This window comes from Lepidothrix coronata, unplaced genomic scaffold, assembly GCF_001604755.1.
Source record: "Lepidothrix coronata isolate B3197 unplaced genomic scaffold, Lepidothrix_coronata-1.0 Scaffold15, whole genome shotgun sequence".
NCBI classification, from domain to species: Eukaryota; Metazoa; Chordata; class Aves; order Passeriformes; family Pipridae; genus Lepidothrix; species Lepidothrix coronata.
The window spans coordinates 2,315,271-2,341,242 of NW_016690195.1; the positions used below are offsets into that span (position 1 = coordinate 2,315,271).

General features: G+C 40.4%; 1 protein-coding gene across 8 annotated transcripts in view; it reads left to right on the top strand.

Moving 5' to 3' along the window:
• The window catches only part of GRHL2 (grainyhead like transcription factor 2), a 68,002-nt gene that overhangs the window by 3,333 nt on the left and 38,697 nt on the right, over positions 1–25,972 (top strand). For 4 of the 8 annotated variants that reach the window (XM_017806505.1, XM_017806507.1, XM_017806508.1 and 1 more), the window contains exons 2-7: positions 10,484–10,673; positions 13,685–13,752; positions 15,317–15,701; positions 18,251–18,303; positions 21,724–21,880; positions 24,376–24,487. In XM_017806505.1, the coding sequence (XP_017661994.1) occupies positions 10,484–10,673; positions 13,685–13,752; positions 15,317–15,701; positions 18,251–18,303; positions 21,724–21,880; positions 24,376–24,487 (965 nt within the window). Of the gene's footprint in view, positions 1–427; positions 474–8,369; positions 8,427–10,483; positions 10,674–13,684; positions 13,753–15,316; positions 15,702–18,250; positions 18,304–21,723; positions 21,881–24,375; positions 24,488–25,972 lie in introns of those variants that run through there. The other 4 variants (XM_017806510.1, XM_017806511.1, XM_017806506.1 and 1 more) reach the window with 4 other exon arrangements.

The window sequence follows — 25,972 nt, forward strand, 5'->3', positions numbered from 1 at the left end:
TGCCCTTCATACTCTGTGTAGTGCTGCTGCCGCTACCGCTGGGAGGAACTTACGAGCAGTGGCAGTGGCATGCAACCTCAAGTAACAGCGCTTGCCCCGTTGCACGTATCTCTTTCTGGTTAAGGTCTTTAGAAAATTCATAGGTGATAGTTAGGAGTTTGAAAAGGAAATAAAAAGTAAAGAAGTCCCCTGTGCTCTCTATACACAAGTGTAACATGAGAAGACAAATACACTTGTTTCCAGAAGAGATGACCAGGTGGAATGAGGTAATAGACTGATGAGGGGAGTTTGCATGGGAAGGTGTGTTTTTTTGTTTGTTTTGGTTTTTTTTTTTTTTTTTTTTAAGGCTTTAATGATATGCAATTAAAACCTAATCCAGAGAGTACATTATTCTCCTCCACATGGCCTTTCTTTTTGTTAAAACCAGATCTTCCCTACAGGCAAGACTGGACAGTGAAGCTCATTATTTTGAGGTCAGTTAATTTGTCAGTGTCATTGGATGGGTTTTCGTGGGGCTTTTGCTGGTAAAATGCTGATGTAGAGAGGACTAAACAGCTGAGAGGATATAGAAAGTGTGGAAAATACGTTCTGTGGGACTTTCTGGCTTTTCTGGAGAGGTGGTGCACCCTGCTTGCTGCACTACAGCTCAACTGGGCTGCCTGCAGTGTTCCCATTTGGAGGGAGGAGCAGGAACAGCGGTTCTATAGTCCTTTAAGGGAGGAAGGTGAACAGTGCTTTTACTCTGTAGTGCTTTAAGGGGCAGTTTGGTGAAAATGCTAAAGAACCAGGTGTTTGATTCTAATGCTAACTGAGGAGCTTGGAAGGGGAGATTATCCTTAAGATAGTCACACTATCTTCCTGTCTTTCCCTTTAGTCTTTCTGACTAAGCTGGGTCTTGCCTGCTTGCTTCCACAAACTCCCATCGGTCAGGAGAGATAAGGCATGATTGCACATGCATTTTTTCAGAGGTAGTACTGACTTAAGCAGGCTGTAGCCACTTGTTCCTGCTTCTGTTCTGCCCTCTCAGCTGTGTCAGTAGAGCTGTTTGTGCAGCTAGAGAACTGGCTCAGGGGAGTGTTGGTTTGAGAGTAGCCCGATCTTCTGGAAGTTATTTTTGACATTCATTTTTCATTGGTCTGAGTTCATATGCAGAGGGGGTGCAAGCAAATTGCAGGTGTTAAAGACAAGAACTGCTCAATCTAGAATCTCTACAGAGGGAAATGTGTGTCCCTGCCTCTCTATGAATGTTTTGGAGGTTTGTGCATCTGCTTCTGTTACTATCCAATTTCCAGACCCATTATGAGGAGAGCTGGGGATTAAATGGAGACTGGGGGATATAAGGTGGGAGGAGGGAGCATCCCCTTTGCACGGTTTAAAGATGATTCCAGGGTTCATTTCTGCATTTATAGGCTGAAAAGTTGTTCTTACATGTAGTGTACTGGAGAAAAAGATCGCTACAAAATTCCAGAGTAATGGCTCTAGTGCATTAGTGAAGCTAATCAGTGAGCTCACTACTTCGTGAGACTTAACTGGATTTTAGAGATTGACAATACTATTATGAGGAGCAAAAATTGTACAACCGTTTGTTATCTGCCACGGTTGTGTCCCTGCTGCTCCTGATGTTGTGTAAAGTCCCTCGTGGGCTGGAGTGCAGTTGCATGAGGAGCAGGCTCGCAGCAGGCCCCGCACGCTGGCCCTGTGGCTCTGCTGGATGCCCAGCCGCGTGACTGCCTGTCTGTCAGGCCGGGGTGTGCAAGAGCTACTCAGGACACCAGGTAGATGGGGCTGGGGCATGCTTGGACTGACCACATTAAGGAGGGCTTGGGGCACCCTGGGTCTGCAGCTGAGCATGTGCTTGTGGGTAAATAACTGAGGGGAGAGTGAGCCTGTAGGTGGGAATGGGTTCAGACCTGTTCCTGTATGTCAGTGGAGGCATGTTCACCTCTGCAGCTTGCTGCTTGGTAGTATCTGTGGCAGAAGTTGATCTTGGATTCTTCACAGGGTAATTTTGATTTACTATTTTCTCCTTAGTGTGTAAATACACTGCCCTCATAAATACTTAACTTAAGCATCTAGTACTATAATACAAAGGGCATTTGTAGTTTACAATGTAATTCTATGAACTGTTCTTAATTTTTTCTTTGAGGGTCAAATGTGTTTCCTGTCAGCAGATTGTGGGTGTCAATTAGGTGACAGACTACTCAGTTATATTTTTTTTTCCCATTGCTGAGTGTCTGAATAGAACATCCATTGAGATGAATTTTCCAAAGTGTTACTCATCAGGGAACGAATGGAGAAACAGGAATTAGAAAGTTTTCCACTTTTCAAATGTCAGACATGCTGTCGTGGATGTTCCCTAGAAAATCATTTCTGTGCAAGGAAGGCAGAAAATCAGTGTGCAGAACCTCACAGAGCTTGCAACTATAAGCTTAACTGAGAGGAGTAAGGTTATCAAATGGTTAGGTCTTGCTGTTAACACTGCTGTCTTTCTGGTGCTGAAGTCTGAGACTAGACCGAAGATCAAAGCAGAACAGGAGGGGGGATTTTCCCAGGTCACTTTAACTTGATTGTAATGATCCCATAACATCTTTCCCGTGGAAGGGTCAGGAGGGACATCATCATTCTTGTTCTGGCGGGGACACCTGAAGGGGAAATGATATTACAGCAGTTGACGTTTGTTGTCAAACATTTTCACAAATATTAATCCAGTGCAGACCATTGATGGTTGCCTTAAATACTTTTTTCCTTTACTATGGAGCAGCCAATTAAACTGCCCTTTTTTTGTACACACACAAAACAGCACTTTCAAATGCTGGTCTAAGAATTCAGCCTGGGATGAATGTTCATTAGCTTTTTAATCAGTGACTGGGACGGTGCTGGCTAATTAAAAGAAGATAAGTAATTATTTCGGACATCTTGGTATACAGGAATACTGTTCTATTCTTCTCTAGTACTGACTTCATAAAGAAGGCAGTGGTTGCTTACAAAATATTTAACCAAGGAAACCATATTAAGTGCATGTGAACTGTGAAGTCAAATATTGCAACATACCTATGGCTTGAGAATGTCTCCAACCTCAAAGAATACCTATATAGATTTATTTTTATATATATTTATATCTGTATCTACCTAGATTTGTTAATTTTCCTAATTGTGGGAGGTGATGGCTTACTCCATAATTCTGTATTTTAACTGTTCTGTAAAGTATACTCTTGGGTTTGTAAGCTTTTTAAAAATGTTTGTGGGAAATCTTGACTCTCAGGATTGCTCAGTTCTTGAATTCATGTTTTCTTTCTGACTGCGTAAAAGGTTTAATATCCTGGAAAAAACAGCAATCAGTGCTATCAGTGCAGTAACTATTCCATTTCCATTAACTCTGTGGAGGCAGTGAGTGAACAAGGACCACAGGGCCAAGGGTCAGGTTAAACTGCAGCAGGTCTAGGAAGCCTTGTTATAACCTGTTTTTAATTTTAAAGGCACTTCTGGCTGCTTCAAGTCATCTAAAACACCCTTGGGTGCTATGCACACTGGAAATATGCTTCCTAGCAAAACAGCATGGCCTGTTACGAAGCTGCTAAGTAATTGCTAGTTCTGATCAACTCTGTTAGCTCCTGAAGGACTGCTGTGAGCTTCAATTTTTCCTCATTTTTTAGGATGTCAGTGATTTCTTACAAATGTACTGAAACCTTGCCTTTTTTTGAGACTGTTTTCTTCTTGGATAAAAAAAAAAAGGATGCAACAGGTGTAGTGCACTAGTAACAAAAGTTTGTCTGGTAGAAATAATATTTAATTACAATGAAACAAAGAAGTCTCTGAAATCACAGGTATAAAAAGTCTGTCTCAGGGTAATTGCCTGCTTGAACTAGTCCTCAGTAGGCATTTATTATATATATTTAATCCTTGTGTCAGATTTCTTTTTCATACTTCCACTTTGACACAGTTAATTTTTTGTCAATGTTAATGAATCACCTATTTGTTTTAATCTCTTTAATCACTATTGCATGCCCAAGTTATTTTGGTTCTGAGTAAAAGCAAATAAAACTTTTACTAGGCATCTAATTGTTGAACTAGTCTGTTTTCCCATTCACTGTTGCTTCTCTCAATATATTATTTTACTTTCTCTCGGAGTGTTTAGTAAAGTTAAATAATTTCTTTTAATCATTTAGCATGTGTTCAGGTTTGTCTTGTGCTCAAAAAAGTATAATTGTCCCAAAATTACAAGAGTCCCAAACCTGCATTCATTAGCAGGCATAATTACTCAGCCTCTTTAATGGGAGTTTTTTCCTTGGTGTGGACTTCTGGCTGGGCCAGGGGGCATCTTGCCTTTTCGTTTCCTGGTGGTCTAAATGCTTTGATTTTTTTTCTTTTACTCTCAAATCATTTGTATATTTATATACTCACTGGATTTGGTTAAGTGCATTTTGGAGACCTGTTGTGCTTCTGGGAATGATGTGATTGTCGTCTATGAATGACAAAATACTGAGACACATGGGCCATAATTTTCCTGTTCCTTAAACATTTACGCTCCTTTGTAGTTTTAACAGAACCCTATTATCTAATTGAAACAACGGTGTTGCTGACTATTTAATTATACTTTTGGCAATAAATCCTGAGGAGTCTCAAGTTTTTTTTAACTAAATAAATCAAAACTTGCAGTGAGTCATACATGTTGTTGGGTTTTTTTGTTGTTATTTTTTTGTTTTTTGTTTATAACTTGATGTCTAGACAAAGCAGTATGTTGAGGGTAGTAAACTTGAGCCAAAACTAACATTAAAATCTTTAAAACAAATGGTTTCAAGCACTGGGATTAGCTTTGATTTATGCTTCTCTGTGTAATGAGCACAGACAGAAATTTATGATCTGGAATCTAAAGTTTGTTAACTTATCCAGCTTCTGTGGGATCTGTCCTGCATTTTAAATGGTCATAGTACTTCAGTTTGTGCCTGTGAATTCATATGTATGGGCATTAGTTGTAAGACAAATTGTATGAACATCTGTTCTAAATCTGCTTTATAGCTGAACTGAGATTTGTAAGTGTAAAACAAACTTACGAAGGGTTTTAGAGCTACTGAAACGTTTGTAAATGATCATACTCTACTCTCCTTAGCTATGTCAAAACTGAAGTGGGAACTTCTCTTTTTCTGATTCTTGGATGTGTCTGAAGTGTGCTCCTGTATCTTTTGTCACACCAAATGAAACACGGGCATTCTGGAAGTTCCCCATTTCTTACTTTGCACTGGAGGAAAGACTAAGCAGGCAGGTGTTCTTCCCCTAACCCACTGGGTCACAGCATACTTCAGCCAGGTCTCTGATCTGGACAATTATGGGATCAGAAACCCAGGGTGCAACGTAGTGTGTGGTGCATGTCTGCATGCAACATGGGAGTGGTCCATTTGGCTAACATTGTGTTTTAGAATTCGTGTTTCTGCCAGAGTTTATGGATTGGAGACAGTTGCGGTTTTCACCTTCTTATCATCCAACTAAGGAGGAGGTTATGGTCAATATCCTATGGCCTTGATGTGCTGGGCAGGGAACCAGGGTGACCTGTTGCCTTTTCCAGTTATTTGACTAATGCCAAAATTTGTGTGCTTTGTAACAGCTGTATTGACCAAAGCCCCCTATCCCTTCTCTTGAAGGGATAGTTTGCAGAGGATGTGCATGGATGTGCTTGGCGCTCTTAGCCCTGTAAGAATGGACAGGCTCAGGCCTGGGCTGAAACCTGGGAACTGGGACTCCCCCCATTCTGCTATCTTGCACACATTGCTTGTGTGTTCTCATCTGGCACCTAGCCCCTGCAGGAAAGGGAAAGTCCTCATGCATTGTCAGGGAGCGAAGAAGTCTGCAGGTATATTAATGGAGCAGCTTGATTGTAACTTTATTTTTTTAAGCTTGTTGAAAGAACAAATGCAATGTCAAAAAAAAAAAGCGCAATTAAAACATGGAAACACCTGGGCTGGGTGCCCACCTTGGCAGTTTAAACAATCTGCTTTGGGTTTCAGAGTTGAATCTCCTGGGCAAGGCAAAAGACATGGGGCAGGTAGGAAGAGGCTTTCTTCCCCACCTAGCACCAACTGGATCAGGATATAATGCTGGGCATATGATGGAGCAAGATGCACTGTACTTAATGCAGCACGGCTGCATCAGTCTGCTTTATGTTCAGGGGCAAATTTTGCAGAGAGGTTGAGGGCTGCTTGAACTTTGCAAATTCAGCAGAAAGCTCTTGAGCATCCAAATTTGTCTGAGAGAGACTGGCAGGTGGGGCATCTTGTTTCTGAATAAAAAGGTGACTGATCACGAAGCCTTTCACCACTGTTCATGAGTGTGTTAATTCTGATTCATTGTAAACTAATTCACAAATTGCATCAAGTTGGGTGAGAATTTGCCTGTAGTAGGATTTTATAGCCCCAAGTGCTGGCTGTTGAATGTTCACTATCTTTAATCCGAGGAAGAGCTTGCAAGGCCAGCCCTTCTAGCTGATTTATTGACGTTAAGTACAATGTACCTCTCCAAGTTACATTGTTGTACTGCAGTAACTGAAAGTTTTGAACATCTTTATATACTACACTTGTATAGGTTTTAGAAAATTCCATAATCTTAATTTTAAATAAATTCAAATCACCTTAATCGTTGTAAATCTGGAAAATTTATATGTCTTTTCTTATGAAAGAACACATCATATAGGATGTAGGATGGTATGAACAGGAAAATATCTACTAAACAGTTGGGAGGAAAAAAGATTGTAAAATAAAGCCCATCTGAAATTCAGCTTGACATAAATACTCAAGTGTCAGAGCAGTCTAGCTCCTAGCTAGACCATGCCCCAGAAAATACCTTTCATATTCACACACTTATTACTGTTTAACATAAAACAGTTGAAACATTTTGCATTCATTAGGGGCTCAAGTGACAGCTTGAGAAGAACCATTTACTTTTTAAACACAAAGAATCCTCAATTCTTAAACTTTATCTCTGTGATAAAATAATGGTGTGCTTTCAGCTTGTACAAGTGCATCCCTCCCAGCTGTGTTCTGGTTAGCACACATCCTGACTCCAGCATGGAGGGGTGGTGGGCTAGCCCGTGTGAGGGATGGGTACAGTAGGGATTGGGTTCATTCATTGCTCCTTGGCAGGTTCTGTAGCTGAGGCTACAGTGGCTATTTGCTGGTGTTGCTGGTTAGATTCAACAGGAGTCTTGCACTTGCAGTCTTGGCCCATCTTCCCTCCTTAAGTGAGTGGTTCTCCATGGACGGGGTCACTGATGGATTTGCAGGTTTTGGTAAGATCCATAGATGTGTTGTGAATTGCAGGCTCCAACCCAGGCTTTTCTTTCAGGTGCAGTGTTCAGAGCAGCTCTCTCCAGTGGGAATGTGGTTACTTGTAGCTGTCCACCTTTGTCTTCCACGTGGTCTAGGTGCCACCAGAGTCATTCCAAGCAGCTGCCTGCTGGCATCAGTTACACAGCTGGAACAGCTGGGGTTGTCCTGGCATGGAAGGATACCTGACAAGACCAGGGAGCTTACCTGTGCATAGCCTCACTTGGGATGCTGGGTTTTCTTGGCATATATTAAAGTACAATGTATTTATCTCTTTTAGTTATGGAGGACTTTGCTACCCCTCTGTCATGTTTAGCTGAAATTGTCCAGAAGGTTCCGCAGATGTGGAAAAGGAAAGGGAATGCATGTGCACACACAAATCTCATTTCTTAAGAGAAACCCTCCCTTCTATTCAAATGGCCTTACTTAATAGAGAAATTTTCTTAAAGTGAGCCCAGTTGTTTTGGCTGACTGCTTTGGATATAATCTTTGAAATGATTGACTCTGTTAAATCATGACAATTAGGCCTGACCATTAACCTCCCACAGAGCTGATTACGGGGATGGGGTGATGAGGAAGTTTTTTATTTTTCTTAATGCTATTGTTTCAGTCTGTTTGCAGAGTAAACACAATGAGTGTGTCGGTTGATTACACTGCAGACCATCTCTCAAGCCAGAGGAGACGGCTATTTAGTTCTGAAATGTGAAAACTTGTGTTTTAGAGAAAACTTGCTCTGCAGAGGTGTTGGGAAGGCTCTAGGTCTATGCACCTGTGCCTTTCCAGCCATCTCAACTGTTTACTTACTGAGTGACTGTTTCTAGAGTGTTTATCCCCTTTACTTTAGCTTCTACCCAACACAGTCATATACATACCTCTGAGAGACTGCACTCTGGTCATTTCTTTTAAGGTTGTTTCAACTAAGTGAGAGCAGCAGAGATTGACTCCTCCCCTCCAGCATTTTTACGGACAAGTAAAGCCCAACTCTTAGAAGATAAGTTTTTGAAGGGCATCCTGCCTTTAGTGCTCATAAATTGGTTCTGTCGAGGGCTGTGAGTGCTCCGAGTAACAAAAGGCAGTTATTGACTGTAAGGGAAGATTGCTACAGGAAGAAGGGTGAGTGGTATTTTGTGCATTGCAATGGGCAGCCGCCCATGCGGTGAAACAGCCCGGATTTAGCTGAAGGGGAGCTTTGTTGAGGAAAGGAGAATCCTTGCCTGGAATAATTGCTTCTGAGCCAGGGAGAATTGACTACTCCAGAGTGGGAACAGGCCTTCAGCTACCTCTGGCACAAATAGTGGGGCTGTTGCAAATCTGATTTGAGTCACTAACAATAAGGCATTGAAAAGGCAAGCAGACCTAGTAGTTCTCTCTGTCTTTCCCTGGGCTCCTAATTTATGCTCATCTTAACTTGCTGAAGCAGGCCTGTTACAACACATATATATGTGGAAACACGAAGGACAAAAGTCTTTAGAAGAGGCAGCAAAAGGTCAGGCAGAAAGGTCCTCAGGAAAAAAAAAAGGAAAATTCTAAAAGTCCAGTTATTTTAGGTGAAAGAAAATTATAATCTGTACTGTAGTTGTTGGCTGTATTTTCTGATACAAAGCTACAGAATGCTCTCTTCCCCCATGGAGCTCATATAATTGTGCTCTGTATACCAGATGGATTATTTTGTTTTTCATTAAATAAAGAAACTTGTAAACAGTGCTCTGTACCGTAGAGATTATAATCTCCACCATCCCCCTCCTCTTCCTTAAACACTGGAGCACGCACTTTGCAGATTGGACTCAGACCACAGCGGAGTTCCTGGCGAGGCCCCAGCCTGCTGCTGATCACTGCGGCTTGGGGGCCGGGCAAGGCGCGCTCCCGGCGTCCGAGAGCATTTACTGCGTGGGTTCAGTTGTGCTTTTATCAAATCCTATTTCTGAAAACAAATAAAAGGCTCGTTTGCACAGTGTTTGAATGCCACTCTCTGTGCAACAGTGGCGGTTGGTTGGGTTAGATCTGTGGAGCTGGCACTGCTGCAGGTAGGGCAGAGCAGAAAGAGGAGAATGAATAACGAACTGGTTTTCACGTAGAAGATGGCAAGAAATGTTTTATGGAGGTCACCAAGAATAACTGCTAGTTTCACCAGTTAAGTCAGTATATTTAGTTATTCTGCCATCTTTGCAGCTTTCAAATTTTTAAGATTTAATGTGTTAAAAGTTTCATTGTGGTCCTTGTAACTTGAGCCACGATTCTTGACAGCACTCTTGCAACACCCACTAAGCAGCACAGCCTTCACTCTATTATTTCTCTGCTTAATCCTACTGTCTTGTGTAATAGGAATGCAAACTTTTTTTTGCATAACTCTTCTATCCATAAATTTATTGAACAGTTCACAAAAGCAGGTGCTATTATCTTCATTTATGTTTCCATTATACTGGAAGTTTCAGCCATGGCTGTGGTGCAGCAGCTTCTCTCAGGGTGTACACAGGCACTGGTCAGTTTGTACCACTTTCAGGCTGGAGGAAACTGCTCTGCTGCAAATCCCACTTGCTAATGGTCTTGTGTGTGTTACCGTGGGTCTGTAACTAGATGTGGTGAGTGATAAAGTGTGAATTAAGACCAAATATGTCAACTTCTGTTCCATCCACTGGACCCATTGCTCATGTCCTGTTATGGAAAACCTCTCTGAAATTACTGACAAATTGTATTCCAAAAGCAGAGAGTAGCTCAATTATAAGGTGTACCCAGTTATTAAATACTGAACTATTACTCTGTTTAGGTGAACCCTAGATTAGTATTAGATGCTTTTTCTTGGTTTTCATTCATGTCTTATGTCAGTTAAATGTTGGGGGTTTTTCCCTAGCAAAAATACTGGGGAAAAATATTCTTATATTGTTACTTCATTTTTTTTTTCCAAATAGTCTTAAAATATTTTGCTAGCTCTGTCTGTATATTAGTAAAAATACATTTGAAATATTATCACAAGATCTGCACACATTTAATTTTTTTTGTTAAGTACTGAAGATACCTAATACTGATAAATATTTATGTCACCAAGTGTAATGCAGAGATGCTTGCTTGATGTAATCATATAACTTTAATTGAGCTATTTGATGTTCTTTACCATGCCTTGTGAATAAAGTAATCCCTTCCGGATCACAATTTTATTCTTCCTGTCTATGCAGTAACAAGCGACTTGTGGCCTTAGTGCCAAATGACACTTCATTCAACACCAGACGAGCCTACACCAGCGAAGATGAAGCCTGGAAGTCGTATTTGGAGAATCCCCTAACAGCAGCTACCAAGGCTATGATGAGCATAAATGGTGATGAGGACAGTGCTGCTGCTCTTGGCCTATTGTATGACTATTATAAAGTAGGTAACTCTGTCATTATCCCTCCCTGCTGCACTAGCAGGGACTACTCTAAGAGGCATCAAAAGAGTCAGTTTTCAAAGAAAGAAGTCACTGCATCTTGTTTTCTTTCTGATACTTGCAACAAGCACCCGTTCCGCTATAGGCAGCGTGTCTGAATCTGTTTTGATGTGTTTAGTTCTAGAGAGAAAAAAAAAAACAAAATCAGAACTCCCCTGTTAAATTTTCAGCCATGTTTTCTTTTTGAGCATAGTGTTCTTCTTCTTACCTTGAAAGAACATTGGATGAATTAGCCCCCTTTTTATTTGTGCTCAGATGCCTGCAATATTCTTAAAAAAGTATAAAAGGGGAGAGAAGCCTTGTCTATCTGTAGGTTTGTCTGCTTTTCTGGTTCATTCCACATGTGTTTTAGTTCACTCTTTATCTGGAGTATCTCTCATCTGACAGTTTTCCCATGTTATTTTTGTTTGTATAATGATTTCAGTAGGCTGTATACAAACATACAGTGAGGTATGCTAGTGAGGTCTAGCCCTTACACTGGAAGTTTGCAGTCTAAATAGGAAGGTGGAGGACAGAAATGGAGCTGGACACAGAGACAGATCTAAGTCAATTTACAGGGGAAGCACTGACACACAGTTTCAGTTTATGTCAGGTTCTAAACCCTGGGCTTTACCTACCATTTCAATAACTCCTTTTTTGTATATTTTATAGTGTTTAAGTAGAATTTGAGATTTCTGCTGAAATTGGAGAAGAATCCTACAGGGTGCATCTCTGTGTAAGGCACAAATATCCCTCTAAAACCCATGCTGACCCTTTGGTACTCTCCAAATGGAATCAGTGTTGCCTCCCAAGCACTAGAGTATGAAATTGTTCATTTCACTTTAAACTGTCTCCTTACTCCTGAAGCCACCTATGGCTGCCTTGGACAGTTGATCTTCTCTGAAAGCCAGTACAGCAGTGCCAGCTCCTCTTGTAATTCATGAAGAAGTAACAGGAATGGAAATTAAAAACTTTTGCTTTTAGTACATTGCTATTCGTATAAATGCTTTTGGAGAATAGGTTCTTCTTCTTAGTCTCTGCTACAGTAGTTAGATGAGTGTTCAGGAGAAGGTATTGTAGGCAAGATGCCATATATCAACCTTAAATATTGTTTTAATTTTTTTGCTGATTATATTTCAAGAGATGTTTCTTGCTTTTGTGTGTTCTTGTCAGTAAAGAAAAGCTTTTCCCCAGTGAGAAAGAAGGTCCTTTTCTCTACTTAGCAGAGTTATGACAGTGCCAGAATCTGTGAAATTAATGTGGATTCATAAAATTCAGGATGTATATGAACAGCTGGAGTATTGGCTTCTGTCTTAGTAATACTTTTGTATAAAGTAGTTCATTAATATGATAGATTTTTAAAATAAAACGAGAAAATAGCCCTTTTCCTTCTCAAAATTATGTTTTAAGAAACATGCTGTTCCTTGTTCTGGGCAGTTGCAAAAGACTTGAGGTTCAGATGGAATAAGATGAGATTGACATCTCAAAGCCATTTCCAGCATTCAGTCATAACTATTTTTGTCTTAAACTGGGAAGAAATGATAACTCTTGCTGATACTCTACTCTCAAACAGGAACTTAAAACCTAACCTCTGTACCATAATGTGGAAGTGTAAAGGAGGACTTCCAGTGCACCAGACTCTTGAATTGCCCTTATTTATTGTCTGGCTCATTTGTTGCGACATGCTGGATAATATTTTTGAAGTAGTTTTTCCAGTCAAAAGGAATCATTTGACTTTAACTGTTTAGTTTTTTTAACTTCTTCTATTTCTTATAGTGATATTTACATAAACATAGACCCTCCTTCAGGGATAAATATATGATCTTAAAAGGGGAATCAACATGTGCAAACTGTGGCTTTTATCCCAGTTCAAAAATACATGAAAGAGGATTTTTAACCAGCAGGATGGTTAATAGGGAGAGGGGATGTCCCTAAGAGAAGGAATGCCTCTGACTAGCACTCTCTGACTCTGCTGCTGTCTTGCAGATATAGCTGATATTATTGTTGGGTACTGTAGTTCACTGTAAGACTGTTTTTCCTCTAAATTCAGATATTTCCCTGATACTTCTTTTCTTTAAAATGTTTAAAGATAAAAGGCATGGCTTTAGCCCATTCTTAGGTCTATTCTTGCTCTTTAAACTTGAGTTAACTGCTGTGATGGAGTGGGTATGCCCTCTTGTTCAAAATATAGAAGTTTTAGATCTCAAATTGCTGGTTCAGCAAGAAAAGAAAATATGGTCATGGCAGCGACTTTGCCCTTGGTGATTTCATATCTGTGCTGGTGTCAGGAAACCTGTATGTGGGAATACAAATCTTTGAAGTCACTTGTTGTCAATTCTGAGTCTCTCAAGCGGCCAGATTTGACTGGATTTTTACTTCTCATAGCTGTTGATGCACTCAACAGAGCAGAAGTCAGTGTTTCTGATGGCATGCTAGCATGCCCTGACCTGTCCCCATACTAGGAAAGGGAAAGATTCACAAACTTTCCCTAGATATGAGTGCTACACCCTCCAGGCTGGTCTGTAGCAGGAGGACTTAGCTGGTGCTTATGGTTTAATTGAAAAGCCTTTTTCGTCTGAGCTAAAATGGTATCCGTGCAGAGCTCATCAAAGCATCCTATCTTTCTTCTCATCTTGTATTATTCAGTGAAAAGTGTGTGAATGTTTTTTGGAATATGAGCTTTGATTTTGAGATAGCTTGGCCTAGCTGGATGTTCCAAAGGACAGTATAGCAGAGCACTTTGCTCCAGACTGGTGTGCCCAAGAACTAGAAAAGAAAACAATTCCTACACTTTTTCCCTTTGGAAATTTTCTTTCTGTTCACAATCAGTCTCCCAAAGAAAAACAGCTCCTGGCACCTGTGACCTAGACAACACTAGTTGTTACATTTTCCTAATTGTTGCAGTAGAGCAATCTGAAGCTGCAAATGCCTGACAGTTGCATTTACCTGACCCCATGCCTGGTGTTGTTCTCAGGTTCCCAGAGATAAAAGGCTGTTGTCTGTTAACAAAGTGAGTGATAATCAAGAAGACCAAGATAAAAGGTACAGTATTATTCAAAATCATACACCCAGCTACTAACAGTGTTGATTAGTTGTGAACTGAAGGTACTGTGATAGCCTGAGGGTTTATGGTTTTCTTCCAAAAGTTAAAAGAATATTTTGGGAATATTTTGGGAAGCACACTTTACTCCTTTTTACTTTTAATTTATTCAAAAAATTGTGTAGTATTATCCAACATGCAGTTTTCAAAGTAGCAGAGAGTTTCAGTATTTGTTTGTGTTTGGTTTTGTTGTTTTGCTACTGCTGAGATTAGTAAAATCAGATTATACTGACAGTTGGCTATGGGCTGTTTTACTCTGTTTTCTTCTTCTAGGGCAAAAAATGAGTAGTTTGGCCTGAGTAACCTGATTTATAAAGTTTTATTTAACATAACTTAGGGTCTGCCCAGCAAATAAGGTAACTCTCTTAAAATCATCCACTTAGAATATTTTTCTCACTCCTCTCAGATTTCAGCTTTTCTCTGTAGGCTAAAAGTCACTTGATTCAGAGGAAGCTTCCTCCTGCCTTACTGTGGACAAAAAAAAAGTGCATATTTATGTAGAAAGAACTAAGTTTTTACATACAGGAAGGTATCTTTATTAGAATTATGATGGAGAGAAGCTACACAAGGTTTATTTCAATGTAGCTAATTTGTGACAGCCTTAGACGGTGTCCACTACCTGCATAAGATGAAAGTTTAAATAGGTAGTAGTATAAATTTACTGTTTCAAAATAGACTATGAAATGTGTTTTGAGGGAGAGTTTTTCTTCTATGAACACCAGAGAAATTCCTAAATTGAGTGTGATTGACAAAACTGGCCTTAAGTGAAAAACCAAGAGAGAGGAACTGCAGTGTCAGACCATTTCTCCTGGTTTGAAAACAGGAGTGTTACACCTACTAAAAGTTTTACAAGTTAACAATGTTATGTCAGTGCAACTACTGTCAGAAATGAATTGCTTTCAACAACAGCTGTGGTTAGTTGTGGGAATGCTGCTGGAGGTTACCTTGCAGCCACCATAGTTACTGATCTACTCTGCTACAATGGGATTCCTGGGCTTGCTCTTTCAGAAGAGCATTGATACCAGAGTTACACAAACAGTAGTGGCCTGTCAACAGCCTAGAAGAGCATACATCAGCCTGTGAGTTTTGCTGTTGATATTCTGCCTATTTCATGTGCAAATTACCTACTGTGAATAATCCATACCTTGCCTTACTCTTTATTCTTATTTTGTGTCTAAAGGCTGTTGCACTGCTGGACTGATTTTACATCCAAATTGTAAGCCAAGGCAAGAGCAAGCCCGGATACCCAGAATTTATTGTAACAAGCCTTACTGATTGTAGGTCAAACCAAATATATTATCTTTCCCTAACTGTAAAGAGCTCTGGACCTCTCTGCTTGCTTCGCAGTTTCTTTTGCCTAGTATTTGTTAATGTATTACTTCTTATGGCAGTGGCTTATCAGAATTGAAAGACCTCCTTCCCTGATATCTAAGAACATTAAGCTACTTGAGGAAAAGATTTACTGTGTCAGGACAGTTCATAACATTTTTTGGTTTTGTCTCACAGAAATTGTCTTAATACCACGGAAGCTCAGAGTAATTTAAGTGGGGGAGAGAACCGTGTGCAAGTCCTGAAGACAGTGCCAGTTAACCTTTCCTTGAACCAAGATCCTTTGGAGTCATCCAAAAGGGAATACAACACAAATGTGTCTGGGAGCTCAACACCCATCACAGGGACTGGAGTGACTGTGGTTAAAGCAGAGGAATTCACCCCTGTTTTTATAACCCCACAAACACACTATGCAAGAGGAGAAAACGAGGAGCACCGAGGGGTTATCTTTGAACCATATGAAGTGTCCAATATTGCTCCCCACGCAAATTATCTCAAAGATGACCAGCGCAGTACTCCTGACAGTACCTACAGCGACACCTTCAAGGATGGAGGAACAGAAGTAAGTTTTTCACCTCAAATTACCATCTAAGACTCAATAAAAAGCTGTAAACAAGATACGGATATTTGAGCTTGTAAACAAGATAAGGAGATTTGAACTGTCCTCAAGAACCATTAGAAGAACAGTGTTGCTTGTTTCAACAAGTTCATTTCTGCTCCTTGCTGTGTTCCTGTCAGTCTGTGCTCTGATTACAGGGGAGCATCATGAGGCGCTTCAGAAGACAGTTTTAAAGATGTTTATTGGAAATTCTGAGAATAATAAATGTTGATCTTTTTGTCCTTTGGGATATTGTGTCAAGTAGAGGGTAGTTGCCATTCTGAAAGAAGATTTATTTACCATTAACAAGATCTGCCTTCAGACCTATTTGTAACAGTAAGAAATAGCAGCTGCTTTGTGATGGGGAAATTCTAGATGTTCTTTTGAAAGTGCAAATGAGCAGTGTCAGCTCTGCTGCTGGATAAACCCAACTAATTTGTTCAGAAACTGTCTGTTGCACTAAGCTGTATTCTGCAACATGGGCAAGTGAGAAAAAGTAGTTGCATTGGATGAGTAGAGGGGAGTGGAGAATATAACAGGCAAGGAAAAACTGCATGTATATGTACAGGAATGAGGAGGAGAAGAGAGAAAAGGATCTTCCTTAAACTGTTTTACAGTTATGCTGAGTCAAAGTGATTTTACAGTCAGCTTTAGTATGGTGAGTACCCTCTGGCTGCTTTTGCCTGCTGCAGAACAATGCAAACAAGCTGGAAATGTAGAAGGGTAAAGACTATTTAAAACTGACAGTACCTCTGCAAATAATTAGAGATGGTAAATCTCCCCTAGAGTTTGTCTCCTCCCATCTCTACAAAATCGTAAATGTAACAGAAGTGCAAGGCAAGCTACCTTAAGGCTGAGCTACTCTGATTGAGTATATGAGAAATTTACTGTGTGTTTGTTTATGTGTATTATAGAAAACTACATGGTCTTCACAAGCAATAGATGAGGATGTCTGGAGGTGAAATCAATTTTCAGATATAGAACACATGTAGTCAACTAAATGAATAATTAATGAAGAAATCTAGCTTGCCATTGTAAAATCAGTAGGATCAAACCTTTAATTAGAGACAGTGCTCTACATTACACATTTTTTCAGCTGTTGATGTTACTGGTAAGTGGCTCTTCATTTGAGCCCGGTGGTGCCGTACTCAAGGCTTTCCCTGGGGTGCTGTAGCAGAGTGATTCCTTTACCTTACTCATGGCTTTCCCTGGGGTGCTGTAGCAGAGTGATTCCTTTACCTTGGTTTGTTCTGGGACATGTTGCTGAGAGGTTCCCAAACAGCCCATCCGTGCTGTGCAGAGAGCTATCAAACATGCAAACTTGTTTAATTTGGCTGTAAAAAGAGGCTTTACATCTGTATGTTGGCTTTGCATCCCAAACTCTGTATTATGTTAATTTTGCTACAAAGGTAATATTTTGTTACATGCTTTTTAAAATTGTTGGTTAATAGCAGGGTACAGTACTTGTCATCTAGACTTTCTGTGCAGTCTGTGGAGAAAGAATCAGTTAAAATCCACTTGCCAAAAGCGAGTGGAATGGTTTGCCAGGTGCACTCACTCCTCTCTGTCTTCACTTCCCCTTTTAACTGCAAAAGGGAGGCTGAACAACTGACTTTAGCTAGGTCCCCATCCGTAGCTGTTAGGTGAGGTATATACCTCTGTTGGTGGCCTTTTAGCCCCAAATGTTCACATGGATGTGGCCAGGGAGCAGGAACAGCTTTTCCACCCTGCTGCAGCCTCGCTCCACACTGAGCCTGACCCTTTGTTTTTTCTCAACTACCCAAATACCAGGATGCTTTGTCCCTGCCATGTGTGCTCTGACTGCTTCTCCAGCCACGCACTGTTTCTGTAGGGACAGCTGGATGAAGCAGGTGTGGGGAGACCATAAAGTAAAATATCAAAACATACCAAAAGAAACGTGTGCTAAATTAGTGTTTAGAAGTAGAATATAGTTGCACTTACTAGTTTTCCTAAGTGCTTGGAAAGTACTTCCTGAGTTGCTGAGGATGACTGAGTTCGGAATTGCTCTAATTCCTGCTCAATTTTAAAACACACTATGAATACATATTTAGAAATTGTTTCAAAGCATTTATGGAGTGACTTAGTTCTGTTGTACTGAAGGAGTGCTGAGTTTTTATAGATCCCTGTGGTAGGGGACACTTCGGTCAATCTCCTGCTGTGTTCTTCAGATACAATTTCAGCAATTATATAAATATACCATTCTCATCTCTTTCATATTCTTAGTTAGCTGCGATTAATTTATTAGTCCTTTATAGTATAAATACATTTTTTTGAGGTTGGGTAAGTAAATTATATATTTTTGACAATGTCAACCTCTAACCTTTATATAAAATGTGATTAGCATATTTATATTCACTCAATTTTTTAGGTATTTTAGGCTTTAAATGGCTGATGATTTCTTCTGAGTTTTCCTTAAAAAAACATAATTATACTTCTCTTGGTATTTGCATTTTGATTGCATGAAACTATATTTAATTGGTTTTATTTTTCAGAAGTATCGGAGTGTGTCAGTGGGGGCTGAAGAATATATTTATGAACAAACAAGGTATGGCATAAGCTTTGAAATCTGTTGACTGGCATTATACAGGCATGTATTGAGGACAGGCTGTCTCTGTCCACTTCCTACCCTCCCTTTCTTCAGCCTGAGGTGCCTGCAGGGCTCCTTAATGCTGCCAGACATCACTGTCCCCTTGTTCTCTTGCTCATATTAGTTTTCAGATCTGGCCAGTTTATATCTTCATCTATTACCTTTCCCTCAGTATTGTTTTACGTTAGTAACTCCTCTGAAGCCCCACTGAGATATGTGAGATTAAAACTGTTAAGAGAGGTCCCCCAAGTAACAGGGCACAGCCTTGACAGCCAGGTCATGAAATCTTTCCCACCTTTCAGGATGCAGAAGACAGATGTCCAGGATGGTTGAACTGGCTCCACCAACCTTATGTAATTCCCATCTTTACTCTTCCCTTCTGTTTTTTTTCTGGTTACTCCTAGTAGGTTTTCTGTCTTTTCACGCTGCTTGTTTTGGTAGTTCATATTTACCTCTAAAACAACATAAACAAAGTATCTATTACAAATCATGTAAAAAAACTTAAGAATTCGTAAAATATTTTTAGACAGCTTCAAAAATTTAAGCTTGAAAACTATAGTGTTCTCCCTCAGCACAGAAAAATGTATGTGCAGCATGGGCAAATGCTGCAGAGTCCCTTTAACCAATAAAGACTGTAATCACTTAAGTTTTTAAGCTGGTACTTTATTTCTTGCTTGTGAATGGTTCTGTTTATATCTGAGTGAGTACTCTCACTTTAGAAACAGGAACATGCCTACATATTTTTCCTGGATTAGGCATATGACTGCATCTGTGGTGAAGGTTCCTTATAGCCTGATCTTTCTTCTGAAGAGGATTAAAACAATCATTAACTGCAGTGAGCTCAGAACTGAGTCACTGTATAGGCAGAACATATGTAATAGATATTTAGCAGATATCTAATAGATATCACTTACTACGTGGAATATTTGTGAAGTTGAATCCTGAAGCATTGGTATTGTTAACAGTTCTCAGACGTTAGGCCTTTCATGCCCAGGTCCACGTTAGAACAAAACCTCTGAATGTGCATTAAGAAATACAAAATATGTCTTTCCTGAAGTGGTAGGTGCTCAGAAATTAAAACTTCAGATTGAAAAAAGAAGTGGTGAATATGAAAGTAATTGGAAGCCTGATAGAAGATCCCTTAATGACTACACAGGGGTTTAGTTAAGACTCATGTTGAGGTTCAGAATAATATTATAATAATTTGAGTGACTGCAATAAATTTTAAGGGTGAGAGTAATCCTCCTGCTATAGGGCACACTTTGACTGCCAGCTGGGAACAAGAAGTAAATTCACAAGTGGTACCACACAGAGACTGCAAAATTGGCCAAGTGCGATGTGTCTGGGATTTACATTTTTTGACATCTTTCTGAAACATCCAGAATGAGAGGAAACAGAAGACCAGACTGTGGCAGACTGTAGGCAGCTCTGTTAAGACACTGTCTGACTTTGGATCATCCTAAGCCCTTCTCAGCACACATCATCATTAGGCCTTCTGCCTGGTGGGAGGTTTTGAGGTGCAGGTCCCAGGGCACTCAGCATGCCTTGATATGTGTTCCGAAGCAGTCTTGCAGCACACAACCTGCAGTGCCTTCATGTGACACTAAATCAAGGCTGTGCCCCTACCACTAATGGGTGGTCAATCCATAGGATGAGCAGGATGGATGCTGGGTCTGCAGCACCAGTGGTATTGCTCTTCCAGTCCACTCAGCAGGACCACACTGCTTGCCAGCGTCAGCAGTGCTTCTGTTCCTCTTGCACACAGGACAGGACCATGGCAACACTCCCACAGTGGGTGACAGAGGGGGGACCATGGGGCCCTTTGTGCTGCCTTCTCACTGTGTGAGAGCCTTCGTGTTAGCAGCAACTGCATTATTGGGACTTGCCTGTTCTGCCATCAGTGGGTTGGATAGGTGTAGATGAGTGTTTTGATTTTACCTTAGTTTTGCTTTGATTTAAAGCAACCAGAACTTTTAAGCAACTAGAAAAATGACTGAATTAAAATTTATAAGCTAAGAAACACTTGGAAGTTGTCTTTGATTAAATGATTGCTACTAAATAATTGATACTAAACTATCTGAAACTCTTCCCTTTGGATGGAAAGACAGTGGATCTGTTGGGGTTTTTCTACCTTCTCGTCAAGTGGGGATTTAAATGTAATTATTCTTCATACATTTTAGTGGGCTTTTTCCATTGGATAGTTAAAAATATTTTTGTTTTCCCCTTATTTCTATATTGCTATGGCAGTACTCTGATGATCTGGAGTTCTTTGCTAGAGTTAGAAAGTTAAGGATACACTGTTGTTTTGGACCAGTATATTCCTCCTTTTGATTCTGCTCTGACACTGCTTAAATACTGTGTTGAATTAGGACTTTTGTGAAATTGCTGCCCCCACATCTCCAGTTCATGAGGACATCCTGCAAGTGACTCCTTGCATTAAGCTTCCCGTGCAGTTTGAAGAGAAGATTTTTTTTTTCGGAATGGTGAACATTATTTTCATTTAAGAAAATGTGAGGAGCTGCAGGCATCGTTTTTATTGGATTATTGTTCAAGCCTGTTACTGGAGGAGGCAGGTGGAAGAGGCTCAGTGAGAATTGTTTCCAGCTAAGAGTTCACTAGGAAGGCTTTAACTTTTCATGATTTGAGAACTGATTTAAAAGTGGAAAGTTCTTCTATGAAGGAGGGTCTTTTTGAAGATCTAAAATTTCAGCACAAGCGCAAAGCTTTTCTCTATTTTTTTTCTGTTTTTCTAAAAGGAGGTTACTTGGTTGCAGGATACAACTAAATGTAGGCACTTTGTTCTGTCTGACTAATTTTGAAAAGAAAGCTTGTAAAAACCTTGATTTGCATGTTGTCTTTAAACAAATAAACTTACTGTCCCTTCTTCTTGAACTCCTTCCCTGCACTGTGCTGAAAGTAGCAATTGGACTTTTCATTCTCTGAGTCCATCTTTTGCAACAAGTTTTATTCTGGTTGGGTTTTTAAAAAATAATTATTTATTTATTTCTCTGTCTGTGACACTTCTAAGTTTAAATGTCTGTGATTTCTTGCAAATCATACTGAATTCCCGCCTGGCATTTAACACTCTCATTGTGAGTTACATAGTCTTGTACTTCATAATGGTTCTTTTCAGAGAAAGTAAAGATGTAGTCTTTGATCCAAGAGACTTACAGTTCAGATACTTTTACATTTTGTTGCCAGATCTGATGAACTTGAAAAAAAAAGTGCATTTTTAAATGGCCATGTGACCTTTTCCTGGAATTTTATTATTAGCTTCTTATGCCTTATGCAATGCATGAAATACTTAATAAATGGGGACAAAGAGAAAAGGAGAAAGTGATACGGATTTTGTTGATGTTTCTCTCCTTGTCTTTTCAGCAGCACTTTTCAGTATACACTAGAAGCTACCAAGTCTCTGCGTCAAAAGCAAGGGGAGGGGCCCATGACCTACTTGAACAAAGGACAGTTCTACGCCATCACCCTGAGCGAGACGGGTGACAACAAATGTTTCCGGCATCCCATCAGCAAAGTCAGGGTATAGTCCCATTTCTTTCCTAGGTGGGAATGGAGCTCTGTACATAGATGTAGTTGTGGTTGGTTGGCTTTTAATAATTCTTTTTTTCTTGTGGGAGGGGACAGAGCAAGCTTATTCTCATGCTCGATGTAAAGGTGGGAGAGCACCATACTGATGGTGGCAACAAATGTTTTGGGATCTAGTTTTTTCATTGTGATCTTACAAGTTAATTATATACATATCTGCCTCAGTCTGTGGTTTGGCAGAATGATTATGACATAGAGACTGCACTTGGCACTGATGAACTTATCACTGCCACGATTAAAGTAAAGAAATCCAGGAACAGCTACATCTCCTTGTAGTCTACCTTCACTTACTTGTGCACTTCATCAGCTGCTTTCCAGTGCATTTCAGATAAAACATGAAGAGTTGACTCCATCCTTTGTGACATAAATTTTAAATCATTTACATTGTATAAGTATGAGCTTTCACTTGATATTCACCCATAAGTATGACAAAACGAATGATTTGCATCTTAAATTCAGTGGGGTGGGACTGGAGCTTGTGTATTTAGCAAAATCTACTTTAGGGAATGGGCCTCCTGATTGCCTTGGTAATGTTTTTGAATTAGCAAATCCTAACCCAGTAACCTTGGAATGAACAATGAGCTTCAGAGTTGCTGCCCTGTAAATTTTACCCTGGAGCTGGCAGGGCTGCATATGTATGAGGCTGTGGAAATGTTTCCATCCAAATAAACGAAGTACTGTAAGAATGTTGTGACTTTAGTAAAAGGAACTGATGAAAGTCAGTGTGAGCAGTGAAGCAGACAACAACTTATATGTTTCTATCATACATAAAGTTTAGAGAATCTCATCTTAAACAGAGGCAATGATTTGGAAACCTGGATTAGCAGTTAATTTCTAGCCTGGTTTCCTGAGGACATGAAGCTGTAGTGTTACACTGTTGGCTAAAGCTGATGTAAGATTTCTCTCTTGCTGCAAAATCTCTTTCCCTGCCACCTGTTCCTTCCCCCTTTTTGGTTCCAGCTCTAGCACTTGCAGAGCTGAAACAGGAGACAGGAGCTCACTGGTCTGACTGAAAATCAGTCCTCATAGGCCTGGTTCAGTGCCACGTGAGTTTTGAAGCTGTGGCAACAGAAGGGTTGAAGTTGTAAAAGAGAGATGAGACCACATCCTTTTGGAGGATGTAGTTTACAGAAGATTGTGAAACCACGTGCAACTTTCACGATCATGTTCTGTTTGCCAGGGCCCTACTCAGGCGACTCTTGAATTTATTGCCAATTCCATCCAAACCTGACAGAGGTGCAAGAGGTTTTGAAGGTATTAAACCTCTACAAGTTCCATGTAAGTGTTTCATAGAGGAAAAAGATTAATGCTGTCCTTAGTGGAAAAGCTGGTCAGCATGGTCAGATCTGGTTAGTGCATCAGCTGGCCAGCCAGCACGTACCTGATGGGCAGCCAGTATGCACAGGCATAACTCAGGGCTTGTCCATGGCGTATATTGCCTTGTGCCCACGCAGAGACTGGACATGGAAGATGTGGTGATGGTGTTCAGCTTTTATGCAAAAGGTCACAGAGCATGTGAAGGGTTACAGTGGTGACTGTGTGGAGCGACACAGATCATGAATCAATCGTGATCCAGCTCCTCAGCTTATGAAACAGCTTGATGATGCTTTGACCTTAGTGTCTTGAGGTTAAAGGAAGAACAGGAACAAAAGAGGATATTTAAAAGTGATTTTTTTTTTGTTCTCTGTGCTTTATTTTCACTTCAGTTTACCTGACAGGATTATTTATTCATTGTTTTGTGGGGTTTTTTTGTTTTGCTTGGCTACAGCAAGACTTTTAAAAAAAAAACCTTTATTGCTCATATAAAATTTTGCATAAAGTTTCAATCTGTTTTTTTTGAATCACACAGTTTAACAAAGGGAATTTAGAATATGAAGTGAAAACCTCAGTAAAACTCAGTAAATACTTACATTGAGTTTGTCATTAAATACAAGTATGCAAGAGTTCTGCTCCCAAGAAGGGTATTTTGACTGTATATGGTAAAACTGAAAATGTCCTGCCTTAGCCAGTGAGGTGAAGCTCCATAACAACACATCCCTTTCAGTGTAATGTTATCTTCCAGAGTGACAAAGAATCTAAACTCCATCACTTTGACTGGACTCAGATCAGAATTGGAATTGGGGATCCTCTCACTTTGAAATGACCACATTTTAATAAAGGGAACTTAGACTTCTTAAATCTAAGAATATGATTAAATTTTATTTGGACTATCGGGAACATAATCCTGGACCAACTACATTTCCTCTACCTGGAGTCTCTAAGTGCATTGCAATATTGGACTGGATTAAAACCTAGCAATCTTCTACAACCAAAGTATGAGGAGAGGGTGGTGACTGGATCAGCATTAGAAGCATATAGGAGATTTTAATTTTTGTGTTTCTGACTATTAATTATTTTAACTAATGTGGTTTCTGGTGGTTTTTTTCATAGAGCGTGGTCATGGTTGTTTTCAGTGAGGATAAAAACAGAGATGAGCAGCTGAAATACTGGAAGTACTGGCATTCCCGGCAGCACACAGCTAAACAGAGGGTCCTCGACATTGGTAAGTGTAAGAGGATCTCCAGATGTTTTAGGGAAGATTTCAGATATGGAAGGCAGTACTGCAGTTTTTGGCAATGGCTCATCTCTCCTAGGACTGGACAATAGGGTCTATGGAGCAGGATAGGGAGCATGCAGAAGGAATGGTTCTCAGTAGATACACAGAAGAGCTGCCCCGTGCATGTGTATTTAGTGATCCACCTTCTGCAGCTGGGAAGTCGGGGTCTGCACCTCCTCAGGAGTGGCGGAATGTTTGTTTTCTTTAGTTTTTCAAAGGCTGATCCAGTCTTTGATCCAGTAACAATAGCAGCCAGTAACAGTTGTGTTAGCTAATTGATGTGGAAGTGCAGGCTGAGAGTGAGGATGCCATCATCCTGGTGACTGCAGACGAGGGCACAGGACTCCTACACTCGCAGACTTGTAGTCTTGTTGGTGTCAGCACTGAGGGAGAACAAGCTCTGGTGTGCTATCCTGAGATCTGTTTACCGTTCATCCCATCTAAGGTATTTACAAGCCTCTTTCAGCCACAGCTGCCCTATCCACATGCTTGGGAGATTTTAGCAGAGGAAGAACACGTACCTTCTGCCAAGGAGCCTGAAGTTTGAATCAGTGGCAATGTCTAGACATCAAGTGCTTCTCCCCTCCCACGTGCAGTTTACACATGCAGCCATCTGCAGGATTCCAGTCAAAGGAGTCGGCAAGACCAAAGCAGACAAAGTCTATCTTGTTTTGACCGCCTGAGGGAACCAAACCATTGAATGGCAGGAATGAGAGGAGGCAGAGATGGGTGCGAAAACAAAGCGGGGTTACTGGTAGAGAACACCACAAGACTTCAGGGGCAATTGAACTGGGTGATCAGGGAATCAGTACCTAAGTGTTTCTACTCACACAATGCCTTTAGCCTTTGAAATGCTGCAGCCTCCACGGAGCTCCACTTAAGGTCAAGTGTGTTTTGTCAAAGCAGCTCCTCCCGAATCTCTGCCTCTTATCATTATTGTTCTGGCTGAACTGTTTCCCCAACTTCTTTGGGTTTTTTCCTTTTTTCTTTTCTTGCCCTTTGGTATAGTTCAGGCAGTAAAATCGCCACCTGAAACCAAATGACTCCTATTGTGACACGTTAAAAGAGCAAGTGTGCCACGTCACAGCTATTTCTGAAGGCTGCCTAGTTTTTTGTACTAGTCACTACAAGCTTACAGTACTAAATGCTCATACCTTTGAAAGTATGCGCTCATGAGCTTGTTCCACTGCCATGCCAACACCCTCTGACTCCACTGCACTTGTGGTGTCCTGGCACATTTCAGTCCCTTTCCCCAATGAGTCAGCTTATGATGCATATTCTGTAAAATAGTGCTCTGCAAAACAAGTGCTGTACATGAGCTGTGTGTTTACCTGTGTTAAAGTGAACGTCTTTTAATTTTCCATTGGTTTGAGATGAAATAGGTCTGTGCTGACTTTTGAGGCACTCCGGTGCGTATTCTTTATTTGGACT